The 23,863-nt window shown below is 40.9% G+C and overlaps 1 protein-coding gene across 1 annotated transcript in view; it reads left to right on the forward strand.

The window, feature by feature from the left end:
• MYO1E (myosin IE) overlaps positions 1-23,863 on the forward strand; it is a 62,829-nt gene that overhangs the window by 34,725 nt on the left and 4,241 nt on the right. Inside the window, exons 19-25 of the mRNA XM_010571754.1 lie at positions 4,141-4,255; positions 4,959-5,128; positions 5,592-5,737; positions 14,135-14,281; positions 15,805-15,962; positions 16,801-16,893; positions 19,676-19,880. Coding sequence (XP_010570056.1) covers positions 4,141-4,255; positions 4,959-5,128; positions 5,592-5,737; positions 14,135-14,281; positions 15,805-15,962; positions 16,801-16,893; positions 19,676-19,880 — 1,034 coding nt within the window. The remainder of the gene's footprint in view (positions 1-4,140; positions 4,256-4,958; positions 5,129-5,591; positions 5,738-14,134; positions 14,282-15,804; positions 15,963-16,800; positions 16,894-19,675; positions 19,881-23,863) is intronic.

The following is a 23,863-nucleotide window of genomic DNA, read 5'->3' on the forward strand; positions in this document are numbered from 1 at the left end:
CAGTTGAGCACTAGGTAGTTTCTTGGTGCTTTACCTGAAGTTACATACCAAAATAAAAGCAGAACACTTCTATTGCTATAATTTTCTTTTCTGGAAATGTATTTTTGCTCTGTAGAACAACAGTAATTCAGGCAATGACACTGCTCTGCCTAATCACACAGGAGTCTGTTAAAGAGAAAAAGATAATACTTCTCCAAGTTGTAATAGAAATTGTGTTGTTTCTACCATAAATAGGGTAAGATAGTATCATCTCTGTTCAGGAATGGGACTTGACTTTCCTGCCATCTGAGAGACATGTTTGTATAATAAAGTGTACGGTATTCAAGATGCAGGTTATTAGAATGCTTTGGTGCATGTTGGCAGAGCAGGAAAGTCTAGTATAGGATTAATCCTACTTAGTCATTGCAAGCAACACCTTAGCTAGCCAGTTATGAGGAAGTGTGAGCTTTATCTGCCTGGCTTTGTAGCACAGGTGTCATGACTGGACAGACCAGGGAGCCGTGTTTAATTCAAAATTCCCTCGGGCTAAATTAAGGTGAAATGACATCAAACAATCAGTTAAATATTTTATTCATGACAGAAGTAAACTGAACTGGGGAGGCCTAATAGTAGGTGGCGGAGTTTCTCACAACAGGAATTGGCATGAGACTACTTCTGTAAATCTTGTAACCCAGGGTAACCATATACATCAATTCAGGGAATAAGGAGATCCCTCCCGTTGAGTCATGAGGTTCAGAGCAGACCCCCTTGCTTTCTACACTCCTCCTCAGAGAAAGGCCCAGGGGCGGCTGGATCCGCTCTTAGTCTCAGACTTGGTCAACAGTTTTATGTCTTAGAGGGATGAAGTGCAGGGATTGTGGAAAAGGAAAGAGAGAAGATGACGGAGACATTTCACCAGTCCTGTGTCCGGCATTGGTTCAGTCAGCCGAGGGGGTCCAGTCCCCGTGGGCTTGCGCACCCGGGGCTTCGGTTTGTGTCCTTCTCCGGGTGGGCACCCGCACTCATCAGGTTAATGAGCAGTTTGTGAGCCTTTGGGCTTGGGAGTCGTTTGTGGAGTAACTTCTCCTTCCCTGCAGAGGTGGCCGTTGTTTGATCTTTGTATCAGAACAGCTTATCAGAACAGGGAGCTGCGCACCCTCCAGCGCGCCCTCCCCCTCCTGTTGCTGCTGTCCGAGCTGATGGGCTTTTCACCTTGGTTCCTTGCTGTGCAGGGTTTGTCTTTGAGCAGAACTTGTCCCACCACAATGTTTGGGACATTAACTCTTTCAGTCTCTCACAACGGGCCATAATTTATTTCTTAAGATTATTGGGGAGTTTTATCTTACAAAGTCAGTGCAATAGCCTTGGACGTTAGCAGATCTCTTTGATATCTTTTCTTGTGACATTACACTTGTGACTTTCAGTCCTTTACTGATGCCCTCAAGTTTATTATAGAGTAGTGGCAATTACATATCCTGGTCAAGTATCTATTTGAATTAATACAGACAACTTAGTTGCTTGTAAGTACAAGGAACCAGAATTAGTAATTTAAGCAACATCTTCCAGTCCTGTGTTCATTATCTTACACTGTAGCAAACCTAATTTTCTTGTTTTCACTGTGAAATTATTTTGCATCCATGCTGTTCATTGCAGGCAGTTACAAACCAAATACAATCTCAGTTTGGGAGATAAACAGTTAAGGGTAGAAACCAAAATAATTTTTGCATGAGGGATGTTTTCTCAATGTTATGCTGCTTTATGGATAAATCAATCCAAAATTTAAAAGTATTTTTGTTTTCAGTTTTATGTAGTAAGTCATATAAGGAGCTATCTTCCTTTCCTGGCTGTTGGAATCCCCTAAGCTTGGTATGTTTGTCCTTTATAAGAGCAGATTTTCAGCAGCCATATCTTCACCAACGGGGTGGGTCTTATTCTTGGTTTTCTCTTTTTCAGAGAAAGAAATGAAATAATTTGCTGGTGTTCATCTTCTGTTTAATAGCCAAGTGGCAAGTGCTTACATGGGATTGATGGATCTAGTTCCTCTTCACTCTGAAGAGGCCAAAACACTAATATTCTGTATCCCAACTTCATATGGTACTAGGTTGTTTCCAAGAGGAAGAAATTGTTTTCCAATGGATGCCTCTTCCCATTTCAATGCGTTTTTGTGATACTAAGTCCTGGTTGCATGTATATGCCATGTGAGTTTTACTGAAGGGCAGTTCTGCAGGTTAAGGCAACATGAGGTTGACTGGAAATAGTAAAACTTTTTTGAGTTGCATTTTGATTTTAATTTAAATTAATGCTTCCAATTACTGTATACATTTTCTTTAATTTTTTTTTTAAAGCCATGAAATTCATTTTTTAAAAAGTACTAAAAATAGACTGGACCTTTTTCATTTTAAGTTGAAAAATTTTCTATGAGCTGAATATTCTAAAGCTTGATTTATATCTTTTAGTATCAAAACCAATCAGCTCTCATATTACTAAAGTATTGGCTAGGGTTATATTACTTTTGAGAAAAACAATCTTTTAGATGGTGAATGAAAATTTTTCTTTCTACCACCAAAGAGAGCAGCTGTCGTGGTTAATCAGATGAAAAATACTTGATTTGCTCAGGAGTGTGAGGGGAGGCTTTATAATACATAATTTATGAACGAGTTTATGCAGTATTTTTATTTTATAACTTACGAACCATATTTTAACTCAATTTTTTCATTAAACTTCCTTAATTGTGACCTTCAACTGCAGGTGATAGACTATTTTGCATTGAGATTTTGCAATTAGCATTATTGTTAGAGAAATAAATGCTGAGTGTTCATGAGAGACAACATCAATATTGTTACTGTAACCTGAATTGCATCAGGGCTTGATCATGCCCCTGCTGAAGCTGAGGAAGTTTTTGCATCAGGAGCATTAATGCCTGTCTGCTGAAATCCTATCTAGTGCTTGTGTGTTTGTGTAGAGATTTTTTTTTTTTTAATAAGTTTGCTGTAGATGGAGAGTTGCCAACTGTGAAATAAGGTTTTATGGGTGGTAGAAAGGAGGCTTCATTATTTACATTTCCATCAAACACCTGAATAAATAACTCTGTACAAGAGCAAGTGAGGTTCTGCGGAAACGGTTTGCACTAGATCAAGTTTCCTTTTTAAGATCAATATGAACAACAGTATTTTTCTAGATATCCATGGTTTAGGGCAGCAAATTTAAGAAAGGATCCTAAAGCTCAGGTTTGCTTCTTGATACACCTGTTTTTACTAATTTTATCTCACTTGAAAGCTAAAAAAAAAAAAAAGTCTTGATGAGTATTTAACACACAGTAGAAGGAAATAATAAGGAAAAGTCGTGTCGGTGGACTGATTTAGTACTGTAATTGTTAGCCAAATGCTTGTGCTTCTGATTATACAAGAAAACATTTAACTAAACTTAAAGTATGTAAAAGGCTCTAGTGAAATATGGTGTATTCTACAGTAATTATGAAGTTACTCTAATGCATTTAATTTACATATATTCTAGTGGGACCTGGGAGATTCTCAAAAAAGGGGATGCACCTTCCCTTCCTGTTTTGATAAATCCGCATTTTCTCTTGAATTCTGACAATACTTTAGACCCAAAAATCTTATTATGTCATACTGAAATACAAGATCATAGTTGTAAATCCTGCAGCCAGCTGACAAACTTCACTGCTGGGAAAGAATGGAGCCAGTGGATATAAGAGTATGAAACTCAGACAGGGAGGAAAGTTGCATGTGAATGCAAGTGCATTATGTTACACGTTGCACAGATCCCCGTAGACATGCTAACATTATGACAAGAGGCATATGAATTTTGGAGAATGTGAAGGTGAAGCCTGGATGGATGCCCAGTGGAGAACCTTGAGTAGCTCCAGTAGAATATTTCAGGGAGAATCCATATTCCTCTTCCTTCATCATTGGGTATCAAGATTAATGAGTAGACTGGTAACAGCCAGAACCACTCAAGCATCAGAAATTTCTTCCAGAAAAGGTTACTTTAACATTCTGATCTCAGATCCCATAGTTGTGGTAGAGGCACCAGCTTGGATCTAGAGTGAAATGCACTGGAAAGTTGTTGAAAGTAAAATACAGCTTTTTCTTGAACTTTTCATGTAAAATGTTTGACCCACCCTACTGTCTCTTTGTACAGCTATTTTTGTTAGAAGAGATGAGGGAGAGGAAGTATGATGGGTATGCCAGGGCCATCCAGAAGGCATGGAGGAAGTATGTGGCCAGGAAAAAATACGTACAGATGAGAGAAGAAGGTAGGTCATAACTTCAGATGACAGATATTTCACACATGGTTCCACGAACGGAAAGAGTGCCACAGGAGATGCAGGAAATCTCTCTCTCTGTAGAGGAAGCCATTGCATTGCAGATGACCATCTAGGAATGACTGCAAATTGTTGGATCCCTAAGGTACCACTGATGAGGTTGGCTGCTCTGCATTTATGGATTTCTTGGTCTACCCAGTGTTTTGCTCTCAAAACAAAGCCAGACCGAGTAGGACAGAGATCAGAGATGTTCCAGGGGAAGTAAAAAAGGAAAAGCTTCCCACAGTTATACAGGACCTAGATGGTCTGTAGATGATACAAATCAATCCAAGGGCTGTAATGCTTAGTTGCATGTGTGACTTGGGTTATGTGAATGAACAACATTCTGGGTTTGGAAGAGTTAATCTTTAGTTTCCAGCAATGACTGAGAAATTCCGTAGTTCTAGAAGTGCTCCCAATTCATCAGAACTGCTGAGCTTGCCATCAGTGTATTTCATTAGGAATGGATTTAATGATCACATGGATCCTTATATAAAGGGTTAGTAGCAGTGCTTCACTGTTTTTTCAGTATTATAAACAACTTGATTATCACTCCTTCCCAAAAAGTTCTGTTTGAAACAGTGAGCTCTTTCAGATCATGGGTTTAGAAAAGCTAGTAAATACTATTAATCAATGTTTACTTTTGGTATTTAAGCATCAGATTTATTGCTGAACAAGAAAGAGAGAAGACGGAACAGCATTAACAGGAATTTTGTGGGAGATTACATAGGCATGGAGGACCATCCAGAGCTACGCCAGTTTGTGGGCAAACGGGAGAAGATTGATTTTGCAGACACCGTAACTAAATATGATAGACGGTTTAAGGTAGGTTTAAGAGCAACGTCCACTAATGATTAGTTCTGCTAGGGAGTTACAGATGTCTTTACCATCCTTTAACAGAAACTCCACCATGTTGGTGTCATACCATCTAGGATAGCAGCTTGAAAAAAGTGTCTTCTGAGTTAAAGACACATAGGGAAGCAGTTACACCCTTGTGATCAGACCATGGCCATTGTCAAACCTATTGTCCCAGAGTGAAGGCTTTATGGGACTTGCTGTGCAGAAAGCTACAATAGTTAGGAAATGGGGAACAAAGCTGCTTTCCTGTCCTGTGCAATATGACTCTGAGGTTGTGTGAATTAACCACATCAGTATTTCTTTCACTTAAACCAAAGACTAACAGTATTGCCCCAAATCATAGTACCTTACGTATCTTTGGAATAGCACCACAACATTAGTGCATTGATCTCTGCATAGCTATGTATTTTCAAACATTTTTGTGTTTCAGAGTGTGAAGCGAGATCTTGTCCTCACTCCAAAGTGCATATACCTGATTGGGCGTGAAAAGATAAAGCAGGGTCCAGAGAAAGGCCAAGTGAAGGAAGTCTTAAAGCGAAGGATGGAAGTGGAGAGAATTCTTTCCGTCTCTCTAAGGTCAGTACCTTGAAAATATCTTTACATTGACAGAGAAATTTGTGTAGGACAGTGGGAAATAAGTTGATTGATGAAGGGTGAATTTTCTTAAGCTGTATTAATTGAATCTTGTGAACAAAGAAATCTGTAGCCTTATTTTCATTCCTAGCCCGAGTAAGTGCCTTACAGCAATAGATGTTTATAGCCAGCACACAAACATTTTCTGACGAGTTGTTAAAATGTTTCACTTACACTGGGTCTCACCTGCCTGGTGTGTCCCCCAAAATGTATTCCGTGAAACATATATTTACCATGCACAAGCAGGTTCTGTTAAGTTTTGGCTCAAGCTTGTATCCCAGAAATAATTCTTTCTTACAGAAATACACCTTGTACATGTCCACTGCTTCCTAAAGGGATGTTCTCTCTCTGGTGAGCTACTAAAGCCTTTATTTATAGCTGGATTTCACATCACGTCTGTTGACTGAATGTCAAGCTGTTACAGATGCACGACTAACCAAATCCAACAGGAGTTAAAACTTGAGATTTATTCTTCAGCAAAAGTTAGTTAGAAGTCCGGTAACATTTTATAAAACCACAGGCTCAATGATGTAAAGAGAATTAATACTACACAGCCAACTTGAGAATCCCCAAGATTTAAAGTGATGGCTCAAAACGCGCATATCACTCCTCTAAAAGCTGAGGACTCTCTCCCTCGAGGAGTTACCTCGGGCGGTGCCCCGACCCGAGGGGGAGTCCCCAACTGCAGACCCGCTGCTCCGAGGAGGACTGATTCCCATGTGTCCTCCGGCGTCCTCCGGCGGGACCCCGTCTAAACCCCTGTTGAATCTGACCTGCGGTCATTTAATCCTATTGGCCAAGAGGGTCACCTCGGTGTACCTGGCACATCTCCATTGGCCAGTTCAAATTTCAACCTGCAGCCTCCAGGGTTTCCTTCCCCTTCTCCCTGCCTGGAGAAGTTTTGTTTCCTGCTGGCATGAGGGGGGCGGGGGGGAATGTACTGCCACACAAGCCAATCCCAGATTGCAGGAGATATCTGAGGTGTCCACACAGAGCTGAGAAACCCAGTTAGGTGAGCAAAACCAGGAAGAAACTGCCTATGAGACCAGTGGATTATTGCCTATATCATTTCATCCCTTTGAAGATGAGTGAACAACATCTCTGGATACCTCATTGCAGTTTATCAGAGCTGGTAGCCGAGTGTAATTTAACACAAAAGAATGCCAATCCAGGGCAACAAGTGTACTTTAAATATTGAAATACATTACTATTTTAACAGAATACAAGTCTACACTTGAGTACTCTGTATTGATAGCTACTGCAAAGGTTTTTTGGATATGCTTATAAAATGCCCCCATTAGCGTAGCCAGAAATTTTCTTACAGACATTATTCAGTACTTAAGCAGATTTCATATTTTTCCGGAATTCTTCACAGCCATCAAGATTAGGGAAAGGTCTGCAAGATGTGTCTGCTCACAGTACCGTTTTCAAAACCTGTAGTTTATTTATCATACAACTTTAGAACAGAAGTTGCAACAAAATAACTGTAGTAGATCTGGGTTAAGGATGAGAGTGGAACCTGGCTTTTTAGTGCTCCAAGTTTGAACTGTGTGCTGTGGAAACCTCAAACAGATTGCAGCCAGACACTTGAATTGGGCCTGTAGCATTCCAAAGGCATAGTCACACTGAGTCAGCTAAAAGGACGGCTGCCTGCCAAGTTAGTGAAAGCTGTTACACTCCTCTCACATGTAAATAACAGTTCCACAGAACCTTCTGAAGCAAAACGAAATGTGCTTCTTTCAGAGGAAATATGCATTTTACTTTATTACATATGATCTTACTGGCATCACGGAGTCATGGTGGGATGGCTCCTGTGACTGGAGTGTTGGAATGGCTCTTTCAGAAGGACAGGCGGGGGAGATGTGGAGGGGGTGTCACCCTCTATGTCAATGACCAGCTGGAGTTCACGGTCTGCCTGATGAGGAGCTGACCGAGAGCTTATGTGTCAGGGTTAAATGGAGGGCAGGGACAGGTGACATTATAGTGGGGGTCTGCTACAACTACCTGACCAGGAAGACTGAGCGGATGAGGCACTCTATAGACAGATAGGAGCAGCCTCATGTTCACAAGCCCTGGTCCTCATGGGGGACTTCAGCCACCCCAGTATCTGTTGGAGGGACAGCACAGCAGGGCATAAGCAATCCAAGAAGTTCCTGGAATGCGTTGATTACAACTTCCTTCTCCAAGTGACAGAGAACCCCATGAGGACAGGTGCTATGCTGGACCTCGTTCTCACCAACAAGGAGGAGCTGGTGGGGAATATGAAGCTCAAGGGCAGCCTTGGCTGCAGTGACCATGAAATGGTGGAGTTCAAGATCCTTAGGGCAGTGAGAAGGACGCACAGCAAGCTTGCTACCCTGGACTTCAGGAGAGCAGACTTTGGCCTCTTCAGGGATCTGCTTGGTAGAATACCATGGGATAAAGCCCTGGAGGGAAGAGGGGCCCGGGAAAGCTGGTTAATATGCAAGGATCACCTCCTCCAAGCTCTGGAGCGATGCATCCCAACAAAGAGGAAGTCAGGCAAAATGCCAGGAGGCCTGCATGGATGAACAAGGAGCTCCTGGAAAAATTCAAACACAAAAAGGAAGCCTACAGAGAATGGAAGCAAGGACAAGTAGCGTGGGAGGAATTGTCTGAGCAGCCAGGGATCAGGTTAGGAAAGCTAAAGCCCTGATAGAATTAAATCTGGCCAGGGATGTCAAGGGCAACAAGAAAAGCTTCTATAGGTACATCAGTGATAAAAGGAAGACTAGGGAAAATGTGGGTCCTCTCTGGAAGGAAACAGGAGACCTGGTTACTGGGGACATGGAGAAGGCTGAGGTACTCAATGACTTTTTTGCCTCAGTCTTCACTGGCAAGTGCTCCAGCCACACCACCCAAGTCGCAGAAGACAAAGGCAGGGACTGGGAGAACTAAGAACCATCCACTGCAGGAGAAGATCAGGTTTGAGACCATCTAAGGAACCTGAAGGTGCACAAGTCCATGGGACCTGATGAGGTGCATCCACGGGTCCTGAGGGAAGTGGCAGATGAAGTGGCTGAGCCACTATCCATCATATTTAAGAAGTTGTGGCAGTCCAGGGAACTTCCCATGGACTGGAAAAGAGAAAATGTAACCCCCCTTTTTAAAAAGGGAAAAACAAAAGACCTGGGGAACTATAGGCCAGTCAGTCTTGCCTCTGTGTCCAGCAAGATCATGGAGTGGATCCTCCTGGAAACTATGCTAGGGCACATGGAAAATAAGGAGATGATTGGTGACAGCCAACATGGCTTCACTAAGGGCAAATCCTGCCTGACAAATTCTGTAGCCTTCTACAATGGGGCTACAGCAATGGTGGGTAAGGGAAGAACAACTGACATCATCTGCCTGGACTTGTGCAAAGCATTTGACACTGTCCCACACGACATCCTTGTCTCTAAATTGGAGAGACATGGATTTGACGGATGGACCACTCGGTGGATAAGGAATTGGCTGGATGGTCACACTCAGAGTTGTGGTCAACAGCTCGATGTCCAAGTGGAGACCAGCAACAAGTGGTGTTCCTCAGTGGTCAGTAATGGGACCGGCACTGTTTAATGTCTTTGTCGGCGACATGGACAGTGGGATTGAGTGCACCCTCAGCAAGTTTCCCAAGGACACCAAGCTGTGTGGTGCGGTTGACACACTGGAGGGAAGGGATGCTATCCAAAGGGACCTTGACAGACTTGAGAGGTGGGCCTGTGTGAACCTCATGACATTCAACAAGGCAAAGTCCTGCACATGGGTCGGGGCAATCCCAAGCACAAATACAGGCTGGGTGATGAGTGGATTGAGAGCAGCCCAGAGGAGAAGGACTTGGGGGTGTTGGTTGACAAGAAGCTCAACATGACTGGGCAATGTGTGTTTGCAGCCCAGAAAGCCAACCCTGTCCTGGGCTGCATCAAAAGAAGTGTGGCCAGGAGGTTGAGGGAGGTGATTCTCCCCCTGTACTCTGCTCTGGTGGGACCCCACCTGGAATACTGCATTCAGCTCTGAGGCCCCCAGCAAACAACAGACATGGACCTGCTCAAGCAGATCCAGAGGAGGGCCATGAAGATGATCAGGGGGCTGGAGCATCTCTCCTATGAGGATAGGCTGAGAGAGTTGGATTTGTTTAGCCTGGAGAAGAGAAGACTCCAGGGAGACCTTATAGCAGCCTTCCAGTACTTAAAGGGTGCCTACAGGAAAGATGGGGAGGGACTTTTTACAAGGGCATGTAGCGATAGGACAAGGGGTAACTGTTTTACACTGGAATAAGGTAGATTTAGATTAAATATTAGGAAAAAAATCTTTACTGTGAGGGCAGTGAGACACTGGAACAGGTTGCCCAGAGGGGCTGTGGATGCCCCATCACTGGCAGTGTTCAAGGCCAGGTTGGATGGGGCTTTGAGCAACCTGGTCTAGTGGAAGGTGTCCCTGCCCATGGCAGGGGGGGGTGGAACTAGATGATCTTTAAGGTCCCCTCCAACCCAAACCTTTTATGATTATGTCTAATAATGTTTTGAACTTAGCTTATTGATTTTATTTTGTTGTAAAAAACTTTGGGTTAGGTATATGTTAAAAGTAGATTCAGAATTACAAGCTATCAAACTGTCCAGGTATTTCTCCAAAACCAAACCCTAAAAAACCTAGGGGGGCAAGAAGGCTTTTCCCTGTTACTATGTTAGTATGGCCTGAGTTCAAAATGGATCTTGATCAAGGGATCTCTTAACTCTGTACTGAAGTGACTTAGTAGTAATGTAATGCTCTGTCTGCAGAGGCTGTAAAAGTTACTGCTTCTCTCAAATCTGAGTTAATCTTGTCTCAGTGGCAGGAGTTAGCGCGTGTAATATTTAACAGTCTTCAGTTAGTAAAACTAGAGTGAAACCTTTATTTAGTACATGTATTACCTACTATGTATCTTTGGGGGAAAAAAACCCACAAGAAAAACGCCAAAACAGTTTTTCAGATGTCTGGCTCAAAGCAAAAATTGTATTGCTCTAACTTGCATTCTCTCACGTGTTTTTAAAACTCCAGTTTATTGTCCCTGTAGTTTAAATTTTCTACACCGCTAAGATAATTGATTTCTGATGGGTTTTGAAGTGAATCTCAAACCTCTGTGCTGCAAGAAAATAGTTGCAATAACATTCTTCATGAGCTTATCCAGAATGGATTTAGCTCTATTCTATATTGCAGCTTCAAAGATTTAAAAGTTTCAGTTGTTATTAGTACTATGATTTATGCAATATTACATTTTAACTAAATCAGTACATAATTAAATACATTTTAAATCAAAGGGGGAGAGAGGATAACTGGATTCTTGCATTGCTATCTAAACAATACTTTTCCAGAAACCCATGCGCAATATATTGATGTAAGCCTGTAGCAATACATTTATACACAATAAAGGCAGAATAATCAGTAGTACTGACATGTATTAACAACAATTAACACTACATAACAATTTGAATTACTAAAGGTGTTGCAATTTAAAGTGCAAATGCCCAACTTGGAATTTGTTCAGGGTACTGAGAATGACAACCCATACTCTCATGGAAACGTTCTTGCATTTTTAGTAACAATAAGTAACTGAGCTTTATAATTTATCTGATAAGGAGTGACACAGGACATCCTAACAGCATTGTGAAGTCAGACTCTTCACCAAACCAGCAAAAATAGGACCACTGACTAGATAATATTTACTGGGGGTCTTGGGCTTCTGTTACACAGCTCATTCAGAACCTTGCTGAGGCTCTAGATTTGCTTGATGATAGGAAAGGAGGTCATGCTCTTACTCTATTTTTATAGATTTCTTATTGCTATTTTGAATACTAATCAGGCAAGTTTGTAGTTTCATACACCCTTTTCCAAACTGTGGGAAAGATTTCAGAATTTTAAAGAGTGTGGAGTACAGAGGTGGTAAGTAGATTTTTAGAAAAACAGTGATACAACTCATCCTTTACCTAATGTCTCAAGTGGGTTAGAACTGTATTTTTATACCTGACAGTCAAGAGCACCTCTAGCAGCACTATGAAGCTATTTTCAATTCTTCATGAAAAGGTACTTAAAGTCTGTAGAGGAAGTCATAGTCTTCAGGAACTACATGAAAAGTGAGGGTTAGAAAACTAGGTCTGCTCCCCCCTTTCAGATTTATAGAATCAGCAATCAGGCAAACCAGCTGGGAGAGGAAAAGGGAGGAGCATGCTCAAAGTGGAAAGCTGTTGATTGCTAGGTAATTAGGATCAGAAAACAGTGATGAGGGCAAATAGACCTAATAATATTGTCTCTGATAGAAGGTGCAGGCTTGCTTTTTCTGAGCTGAATGTTCTTTGAGTTCCTTATGTGCTATAATTAATTTATTTTTGGAGTTAACTCTGAAATGTTGAAGCAATACATATATAGATTCAGGTGAGATATTGGCACCTTCTTTTTGTGATGTATTGCTATGCAAACGATCGAAAGAAGATGTTTCTTAGTGACAGGTATGTAACTTTGGCTTGCCCTTCACCTGGCTGCCAAAGCCACCTGTCTGGTTTTCCACAGCCTTAACCACTGCAATGCCTTCACACTTCTGAGTTATGTATACTGTTTTTTAGAAAAAACGGTGAAAACTTGTAATGAATGTAAATTCTAAATTCAACAGGATTTGAAAGGTCCATTTCTCCAGACAGAAATGCAAACTGAGAGTGCCTTTTTCAGTTGGTAGGTGATATCTAATGTATTGAAATAAATTGCTGTTATCAAATAGTATTTTCTGATACTAGTAATAGCAGCAGAAGATGGACCAACAACATTGACAAAAGAGCAGAGAAGCTTTGGCTTTAGACTCCGTGCAGCGGACTAAACAACCATGAAAAGGAGCCACACATTTTCTGCCAGGAATACTTAACAACGTCTAACTAAGGCTCCTTTCTTCAATGGTTGTACTCCATTTTGTGAAATATCACGCTGGTGATGTAATAATTCTTTTGTGATAAGTTTAAGGAATTCTCAGCTCTGCAGTTGTCAAAAGTCCTGTGCTGTCTTTTCTCCTGGCCACACATTTTCCTACAGTAGCTAGCACTCTGGTGGCTGCGTGGAGATATGGATGAGACATTGAAAAGTAAGGGAAGCAGAAAATTAATCTACCGGGAAAGGGCAGGGGATGGATTCTAGCATGAGAGAAGATATGCACAATGAACAAAGAGGGTGAGGGGCAGAGGGAAGGCTGCCTCTTCTGACAGCACAACAATGTTAACTTGATTTAAACTGGTTATGAAGTCATACATGAAATTAGAGGTTTCTTGTCACTTCTAATCCAATGCAAATGTGGGTGGCTGCCCAAGGGGTGGTCCCCTCCCTCTGTCATTTTGCTCCCACCGTTTTGTTGTGTCTGATCTAGCATTGCGCTCCATGCAATGACCTGGTTCTGTAAGCTCATCCAGTGGGATGCTAACCAGCTTCAAAATACAATTCCTTTACTGTGGGTCAGCAAATTGAACCAGAGCATCCTGTGGTTGCTTATATGCTATTCAAGTCAAGAAGTAAGGAGGGGACCCATGGCCTCCATTTTCAGGTCTTACAGTTTTATTTAGAAAGCTCTGTTTATACCTCTACTTTGTAGAGAGAATGCAGAAGCAGACAGGCACCAGTGTAGTTACAGCTAAGAAGCATGCCAACATGCTGTTAAAAGGAAGAATGATACACATATGAACAAATTACAAGCATGCTGGAACAATAGTAATCCTGGCTAGGATGCAACAGAACTGTTTTTACTGTGGGGACTCTGGACGGGCAGAAATCAGCCTTGCAAATTACTGATGTGGATATAATTTTCTGTGAAGTGTTTCGCAGCATCTTCAGCAGGTGTAAATAGGAACTGATCCAAAGGTGGCAATGGAACCCAGCGTGCGTGGGTTTTATACTGTGTTAAACCAGTCCAAGCTAAAGCCAATGGAAAGTTGAAAGTTTTCATTCCAAATTTGCTTGCTTTGGGTTTCAGTCTTACTTTAGTAACCTTCAAGTTTCCAATTCACCTTTAATCACAAGTGTTGCCATTATTGAAGAGATGGACTTTAATTGTAACTTCAATAGCACATATTCTTTTACTAACCGTAATTACTGTAAAACGATGAACTAATATTCCTGTCTCTCAGTAAGGATTGTTTCAGATATTCCATTATCAACTCCTGAAAAAAACCTCAAACCTGTTCTCAGAAAGCAAGACTCTACAATTAATGCTGCTTGGACTTTCTTATGTTTTTAAAAATTAACCACAAGTACTCTGCAAATGTCATTATAATGCTGGCTGTATTTGCTGATGAAATTTTAATCTGAATGATATATGTTCTGATTTCTTTTCAGCACAATGCAGGATGATGTTTTCATTCTACATGAACAGGAATATGATAGTTTGCTGGAATCGGTCTTCAAAACTGAGTTTTTAAGCCTCTTATCAAAACGATACGAAGAGAAAACACAAAGAAAACTACCTCTGAAATTTAGCAATACGTGAGTTATGGTTTTTTTCAATGGGCTTTTAAGAATAGTCTTTGTTCTTGCTGTGAAGGCAAATGAGTGAGTGCTAGCTGTTGAGCTCCTGACACTATGCTTTCTTTTAAAATAGTAAGAGGCAGCACAGTGTAAAAATCTGTATGTGCAAGGAGACCAGACTTTCTGATTAGCTTGTCAGAGTAATAGGTTAGGATTGTGCCTGGGCTGTCTGCTGCTTTCCACTGTCTATATGCATAGAAGAGTTGCCTTCATTCTACTGAACATGGCATCAGGCTCAAGGGTCTGCAGCTGTGTGCATCACCATGATGCATCCCTATCATAAGAAGGGAGCATCCTCTTCCAGCTGACCTAGGAGAGGAAACATCATGATGGAAGAGTTTGAAAGACAATTCTGGAGACATAATGTAAGAATCTGAAATTCTGAAGTTTGTTGTGGGGACAGAGGACTGCAGGGTGAAAAGATAGTTCTAAAGGAGCCTCATAAAGTAAATGATATTTGGAACATTTTTTAGAAACAAGCCTGAAAAGCTACAGAATGTTTGATGTGCATTTTAGCTGTAAGGGCATGCTGGAAACTATCCCAACAAATGTGTTCTTTTGTTAATACTCCTACCCGTTAAGCAGATAGCAAGAGTAGGCCTTGGATTTGTATGTTTATTTTATTTCCTTTGAAAAAGTGGAGAATTATAAAAGGTAACGGGAGAGTAGTATTTTAGTTTGGAAAGGGTGTAGGAGAAGAATTGAAGTGTGTAACATTCCTGTATCGCATACTCCTATACATTGGGAATCTAAAGCCAGTATTGAGTAAATTTTTTGTTCATGTAAGATGTGATGTATTATACTTCTGGGGTCTTGCCCAAAACCAAACCGTAATTTCCTTAGCTCATATCTGAGTACAGTTCAGAGCAGATGGATAGTGTGGAAATGCTGGGAAAGACTATGTGTGTGTGCGCACACATGGAAGAAAGTTTAAATTGGAAAGACTGAAGTATGTGTATGCAAAATTGTTTACTCCCAGAACATGCACAAGGCCCAATCCTAAAGCATACATTGGCATATACGTGCCAATATATACACATATGTATACATCTAATGTGTGTATATATATATATCTAATGGTATATACAGAAGAATGTTTAGGAAGAGAGCACTCTAGCTTGCTCCAGTAGAGGCTGCTGCAGAGGCAGTGATGTTTGATGGCAGACACATCTCTTACTCAGACCTTTGCACATTTTTCTTCGAAGCTCACTGTATTCTCCACCCGCTCCAAGGCATCTTAAACTTCCTTTGAGTAGCTTTACCAGGAAAGTTAAAGCATCAGTTAAGAACATTTTATAAAGCATGAAGAAGAGATTTAATTAGGTGGTTTATGTCAGCTACGTCACTCAGGGAACACAGATTCTCAGTCTAAGGTTTTTACTTTTATATTTCTAAGTTATCTGCTTCCAAGTGATATTGTCCTGATTTGATATAGAAATGCTTTCTGTTTTTTTATTCATGTGTTCATGTGCTTACATTAGACTTGAAGTGAAGCTGAAAAAGGAGAGTTGGGGGCCCTGGAGCAGTGGTGGTTCTCGACAAGTGCAATTTATGCAAGGCCAAGGAGATACAGCCATTCTCAAGCCAAGTAATAAAGTGCTGCAGATCAGCATTGGACCAGGGCTACCAAAGAATTCCCGTAAGTATCAATTTCCTTTAGAAATCAGTGAACGGTTTAGAAATTTAGAGAATGGTTGACTCTTTCTCTCCTTGCTTGCCAGTAGCCTCAGCGTGTTCTTTATTATTTCTCTGTAACACTTTAAAGAAGATCCAAGTTATAGATCCTAATGATACAGCAGAACTCCGTGCCGCTCTACAGTCATGCTGGAATTCTGTTACTTTCACTATATACCGTTTCTGAAATGTCTGAAATTCTTTGCCCTGCGGCGAAAGAAATGAGGGCATTTAACCATGTGACATAGTACAAATGGCACAATTAGCCAAGCATTTTGGGGAAGAGTCTTTCACTCTGCTCTGAGCTCCTGTAGTTCCTGCAGTCTTGCTGATGTAGAAAGGTCTGCGTCAGGACAGAGCAGGTTGTGATATGAGGAAAGGTAACCTCTGTACATCACCAAAGACGGAGCTGTAAATCTACCAGCCTCGCAGGTTCCGTGTCCTATGTTTTTCACGTACTAATTGCTGATCAGAAACAGTATAGTCAAAAGTACTGCTGTGCCAGCTATCCATGGTTTATAAACAAGTTCATAAAGCTAATGGTCTTTTGGGCCTCATTTACTCTAGTCTTGAGATAGCTTTACTTCATGTCCTGTGGCTGAGCTGGATCACAAAAGGGAGAATATGCCTGTCATCCTTGTTACACCTAAAGCTTTAGAACAACCTGGCGAATACTGCAGGAGTCAGATTCATACCTGAAGATCAGCTCTTTCTGATCAGAAAGTAGGGGTCTGGCAGGCAGAAGGACTTACCTAACTAATGTAATTGTGAAAGGGTAACAAAATGTTGCTGGTTTCTTTTAGGTCCTACTAGACGGAACCTTACCCCAAGTAGAGGGTATTCCAACAGGTCTCAAAGTCAGACTTATCCTATGAGAGCTGCACCACCTCCTCCTGGTAAGTCCTCTTAGCCTTGGGCAAAAACAAAATTCCAAATTCAGGCTTTTGCTTTACTCTGTCATCTGGTAATTTTTACCCACTAAGAAATCATAGTAAAGGTTTAAAATCCTCTTTAAAAAGTCTTGACTGGAAAGCATACATTATAGGCATTTTGTGAAGTGTATTGTTGAAGTCTGCAGACAATCAGACTGGTAATTCCACCAGAGCTATCCTGGTTGTCATGGATGCTGGCACGTTCAGCCAGTTAGTAGAAGACACTGAATCTAAAACTAGCCATCTCCACGTTCCTTTCAAGGGTAAAAGATATACACTTATCAAGCCATAGATGATGCTTTACAATGAAACTGCTTTCAGTGCCAATAAACAATAGAATGTAATTTATGTCTCATTATCCTACCCTGTTACGTAACAACTTTTGCATATGCTGAATGCTGAGATGTATCAGCTGTGCCAGTAAGCAGCATGGCTTTTTCTGCATGGGATTGATGTCATTAGGGTGTTTCACTTCTGCCCGTGAGACACACGATTAATTTAGCCTGTGAACTCAGACTGGAGAACAATATTCCATTGACCCAACATTTCCCAAGTGTTTTTTATTTACTTACACTCCCAGAGTACTTTTTTTTAACAAAGGGTTCTCTTTCAGTCAGCTGCTGTTTATTGAGAAGTACAATGCTAATGGTGTAAGTAGGGTGTGCAATCAGTCGTGGTCACCAAATTAACTAGACAATTCCCAATCCCCATAGCTGTATGAGTCAAACTAAGGACTGCATGATCTGCAAGAACTGCTCGTAGTAAAGTGGGAAATTACTGTAGTTAAAGGAGTTAACCTGTCTGCAAACACAGATAGTAAATATTCGTACAGGGTGAGTTAAAGCAAGGAAAGTCTGTTTTAATATTTTCAAAAACTCTTTCAGCAGTTTTATAGCTACATGAAAATGACAAAAACATTGGTTGAAGAAGCCTTGTGCCTGCAGGCCAAGCCCAAACTTGCCTCACGTAGCTAAGGGATGTAGATTTGCACGCAAGTCCAAGGCACCAGTGGATGCCCATACCTGCAGCATGGCCTTTTGTAATCATGTATCCCTCAGTGCTTATGACAGCTCCTGAACAGACATGTCAACAGTCAGTCCTAATTAGAAGAGCCTGCCTCTCTGTGCAGCAAGACACTGGGCTAACTTTCTGCATGGGATTGATGTCATCAGGGTGTTTCAACTCTGCCCTAGAAAGAAAAAATTAATTTAGCCTGTGAACTCCAAGGAGAGAACAATATTCTATTGACCCACCATTTCCCTAGTGTTCAACTGTGGGGTTGAACTAGATGTTCACAGACCAGTGAAACCACACTCTAGTGTCCGGGCAGGATAAGTGTAACTACTGAAGTTAAATGCTGTGTTAGCCCTTATGCATTAGGGTATCATGTTTAAAAGGTGAGTAGAATTCTTTCATGCAGACCTCAAATCAATTACTGTAACTGTTGTTTTGTTTGGGGTTTTGTTTTTTTTTTTTAAATTCAAAATCTTTTGTAAAATAGCCAGTTATAGCTGGAAAAATAAGATTGAAGACAGGTGTTACAAAAGGGTTCCAATTAGACTGCCCAGACTTTAAAGGAGTCTGAGGCAATCGCAGGATTTGGGCACATTCCTCCTTGAAAGTCACAAAAAAAATTTCTCCATCCTGCTCTCACTATGTGAGGAAGTAACACTGTGGGCCATCGTCTGATAATTTGAAATGGATTCTCCTATTTTTACCTGTTTTGAAATTAATGGTCCAGCAGCTGAACAGACTGTTATGTATATGTTCAGCATAAAACAAACCTTTATTTATATAACCATAATGTATGTGCCATACTAGCTTGTGTCCCAGAGTGAGTTTTATGTATGAGTTTATGATGACTTAAGCTCTGCCACACTATCAAGAGAATATCAGAAACAAAGACCAGCTGTTGAATGCAGTAAGGTTTTTTTGAAGTGTCATGACTATGACTTCTCCTCTCTGCACAGCTATTCATTTTGGTAATTTTCAACAGGCATAATTACAATGGAAAAAGGAGAGGATTACCCACAGCATTAAGCAATCTGATTTTTAATATAAGTATAGCTCCCATTTTATTCAATGGGAGTTTTAGGAATGTAGAACATGCAGAGTGAGCTCCTTAGGCCCTGATCCTGCAAGTAGCTCGGACATGGGTGGGTTTGTTTTAAATTCAGGTTAGAGGCACAACTTTTAAGCTATCAAAGTAGCAGCAAGGCTTTTTAAAAAAAACAAACAAAACAAAGAAAAAAAGGAAAAAAACACTTGCTTGTTAAAATAGACAAATATTTATAGCAACTTAAAAAACAGTCTGCCCAGTATTCAGGGAGTTGGATGGAGTTTGAACTTTAAAAAGAGACCCCCAGCAATTCTAGCTAGCTTTAGATTGACCCTCATCTGGATAAAATTTTGTGCAGTGTTTTAAATAGAGGTGTGGTGGTTACAAGCTAGCTAAGCAATTAATAAGGTTGAATTTAGCTGAGAGCTAATCCTCTTGCTTGATTGTGATGTTCAAGGCACATGTCTCAAACTTCATGAAGGCATGAACCCAAAAGAGATTGCCAGTGCACCCAAAACTGTATAAATCAAACTTGTAAGATTTCAACATTGTTTTGTTTTCAAGTTCCTTGATAGCTGAGTCTCCCTGACAGCTGAATCTGACAGCTGAGCCATCAAGCCAAGGAAAAGGTTACCTTTATTGAGCTGTAGTTTGGATTGGATGTGTTCACACTTTATTTACTTCTAGGTCAGCAGCAAAATGGAGTAATAAATCCCCCACAGTTTGTACCACTTCCCCATGTCCCAGGAAATCAACGGGCCAATCAGAAAAACCTGTATACAAATATGACACGACCAACTTTACCACGGCAACTGTCTGGAGGATCAGGCAAGATTTCACAGCAACCAGAAAGCTTGGATTTCCTGAAAGTACCTGACCAAGGAGCAGCTGGGTAAGATTTTACATTACATCTGAGAAAAAAAGTGTCAATTTTTGTAAATAGCTTCACACACTTGAACTGTTTGTGACTGATGAACTCATATTGTGTACATAGATGACCAGATTGTGCTATTGAGCTGTACTCAAAGGTATCATCATCTTCCACAGGATTTCAAAACACATATTCCATCATAGGCCTTTAGGAATGAAGGTAAATGAGTTCTAGTTTAATACCTTAAATTTGCATGGTACCTTCTACTTGGCAGAGTTTTAACTAGGCCTTCTTTCCCTTCTGGTTTACAGATCATAAACCATAGATGTGGTATTTTACAGCAACTGTCATGCCCAGAAATGCTGGCTAATAGTAGTTTTGTTTCAGCTTTGACTCACGACTCGTATATCAGACTTGTACTTCTTTTTAGGAGGAAGGTTTGGCAGCGTGACTTTCAAGATTATTCCAGCATCATTTGGACTTCTAAGCTGTAGCCTTCCAGAATATGTTACTATGACAATCCTACAAGATTTGGGGGTGGGCAGGTCTTACTGTTGTAACTAGGTATTTCCTAATAGCCAACAGTTAAAAGCATCAAAACAATCACCAGAAGTAGCAGAAAGATGGAACCAAGAAATCAGGGGCTTAGTAGAGGGAAGCAGAACAATTTGTTCTCAACTCTGAAACCAGCTGCTCCAGATCTTGACTGAAAATCCAGAAGCAGGCAAAACCTGTCATTTGTGGAAATTATGAAGACAGAAGTCTTCCGTCAAGTATTTGTTGGACTTTAGTGCTCCAGAATGTTAAAGGCCTTACAAAATTTTAAGTTTTTCAGTGACTGAACAGTTTCTACTTCCAGTCAGCTCTTACATTCCACACTGTTGTAGAACATTAGTGGAGTTTTACTATAGTGAGAATTTGAGTGCCACTTAATTATCAAATACTGCTGCCTATTCAGCAATTCTAGGAAAAAAATGTATCTATCTGGTTGAATAAGCAGTTTGTGTTTCTCCTTGCTGATGACTTCCTATTTGTGTGATTTAATTCTGATGTAACCAAGTCTCAGAGAAATTACTATTAGTAACAGCTCGTTGTCCTAGAGCATATTAAATCAACAAGTTGCATTAGAAGAATAAAAATCCACTGTGGTAAGGCATAATAACTTTGCATAGTAATGGTTAGTGCAGATACAATTCTATAGTCCACAGCTCTTCAAGTAAATGTACATAATAAATACCTCCTTGTTAAGTAGGAAAGCCCTGCGCATGGTGAACAAGCCATCATTCTTACATCTCTGTCCAAATAATATTGAGGGGAAAACCAAGAGGAAATATGGATTTTTTTCCTGCTGAGAACTCTATTTGCAGGTTCTAACTCTATTTGCAGGTTCTTAATAAATTACAGTTCAATGTCCTCCTCAGCTTTTCCTCCTCCAAATGGCCTCTCTCTTTCCCTGCCTTCCAACAGACTGCTACCTCTCCCTGTAACAAGATAGCCTCTATAGCCCAGCCTCTGAGAGACAGCTGGCTGACAGCAGATAGCTTCATGTTGTACCAGTGCCCTGACTGACTCATCGCAGAGCCTGAGCCTTCACTTGCCATGACAGCTAGGGAACCATACATCCCCTGAAGGTGATGTAAAAGTTCAAAGTAAAACCAGAGACACTGCTGTAGTAAGAATTTTGCCTAAGGAAGTGCCCAAGTAGCTCAAAGTCTCCCACAATCCCATTCCAATATTGCATTCTTTTACCTTTGTCATACATTGTCGACTGTAGTAATGCAGCAGTGACTCACTAACACTTAAACAGTCATATTTTTATTCTGAGCTGTCAGTTGTGACCCAAGCTCCCAGGCCTGACAGCAAATCATTTTGCCAGATATGGAAGAGCTTGCACTTGGGATAATCTGAGAGAAATCAAGATTAAGTCAAACTTTCACCAAGTTTCCATCTGACCTTCTGCAGCCTCTTAACCTATTTGCCCTCAGCCCTGGAATATTCTGAGGGATTAGATGGAACAGTTCAGTCCCCTTCTCCAGTGATCCACGTGAACGGGGGGCGTCTTAGAGGCAGCAAAAAAATCACTTGTGTTTAACTATATCAAGAGCAACTTTTTGTACCTTTTTGTACCAACAGACCCTTCTCAGCTCCTTAGCAGATGTTCTGCACTAAATTCTCCTGTTAGCCTAAGCATTCTTTTTTGTGTGTGATCCAACTGGCTACTGTACTGATTTAGTATATTACAACGTTGCTTCTAGTGAGCATTAGACACCTCATAGAAAACAAATAATAAGTGTACACAGAATTGATAGATTTTCAGTATCAAATGTGTACAGGTTTCCTAAGTGGGGGCTTTCCAGTTCCTAAACACAGAGGTGGTCAGCCCTCCAGCAAAATAAGGCGTGCACAGAGTGTCTTTTCAGTTGTACTAATGGCAGTCATTTTTTTTCCCCACTGTGCACCAAGTGTTAGCCATAAGATATTGTAAGCATATTTAGAGCATTTTTCTGTTGAAGTTTGGTCTTCAAATAAGAAAGACATTAGAACCAAGTGGCCACTGCTGCTTATTTTAACTATTTCAGAACTGTCAGCACATGCTAACACCTTCAGACACATTTCCATCTTTGTAAACTAATAACTTCCATGCCTTTGGGTGGTGAAGTTTTCTCATTGCCTGTCAACTTACTCTGTTAAAGCTGTTTCACTAGTATTGGATTTCTACTTTGTCTTGAGACTACAGTTCACGCAACAACCACCCATAAGCCATAGGATAAAGCCATTGTGATGTCTATCAGACAACTGTGACTGACACAGTCATTACTGTAGCAGCCACCAAGTACATAATGAGTTAAGAACTATCATATTGGATTAAAAAGATCAGTTGCATCATACTACAGTTCCTAATGCTATGGGTACACACCACCAACCCCATCTGTTTCAGTCTTACAAGTCTACAAGGATGATTACCACATATTAAAACTTATATTACTTAGTTACCATTTTAAATGGCAGTCATGATTGATGTAGTCCAAGGGAAGAAAAAACCCAAACAACAAAACATACTGCATTAGAATGACATCTTCACTTTCTGCTAACTGTTTTCACTGCTAACTCTGTAGGCTCAAGAAAGGTAGAAAAAAAAAAACCCAACCCAGAAATGGCCAAAGCAGTAAGTGCAACCAGAACAAGTAGGGAACAGGTATCCATTGCTCCCTTCTGGATGGATTTTGTGGAAGTTTCTCTATAGGAAGCCACAAGTAAGACAAAAGAGCACTTAGTAACATAGCTTATGATTCTGAGGAAGGAGGGAGGGAGGGAAGAGGATGTTGGGGAACAAGTTGTTTTCTTCTTTTGGTTTTGTTGTGGTTTGTTTTTTTTCTTTCAAAGCAAGCCACAGCTGTAGGCAACATGCAGTAGCAATATGGCTGCTACCACATGAGGTAAAGGAACATCTAAAAAGGGCCTGGCAAAGTGATTTCTTGGACCTTAATGTTGCAGTATACAAGTTGCTGCCTGTCTAGTACACCTTGCAAGTTCATTGAGTTGTGTTTCCTGAAGTGTGAAACAGTATTTTGGTCAGTAATGGTGGAAAGTAAGCTCCCACTCTGAGAGGGGTAGAGTGCAGCCCAGGTGGGAATTGAAACAAGCAGGTGATAATTTGGTTTTACATCCACATGACTTCAGACAGTGGTGGGCTAGTCTAGGAATTGGAGTATTTTGACACAGCGTATTCAATGCTTCGTTACTGCTCATAATAAGATACTCTGAGCACAGGGTCAAACAACTAATTTGTAACAGCCATAATAGTAATACGACACAGTTACTGTCCCTACCAGTACCATTACCGAGGCGTATTTCGGTGGATGTTTCCAGGGCCATTGTATAACCTCCTCCCCAACCAGGCGAGTATTCCGACGCTATCGGCAGCATCCCTTCGCGAGCGGAACTTGCGCGAACAGCTGCTGCAAAGACCGATCGAGGACAATTTCCTCAGGGTAAACGCGGGG

Source organism: Haliaeetus leucocephalus, unplaced genomic scaffold, assembly GCF_000737465.1.
Source record: "Haliaeetus leucocephalus isolate CR32 unplaced genomic scaffold, Haliaeetus_leucocephalus-4.0 Scaffold339, whole genome shotgun sequence".
NCBI classification, from domain to species: Eukaryota; Metazoa; Chordata; class Aves; order Accipitriformes; family Accipitridae; genus Haliaeetus; species Haliaeetus leucocephalus.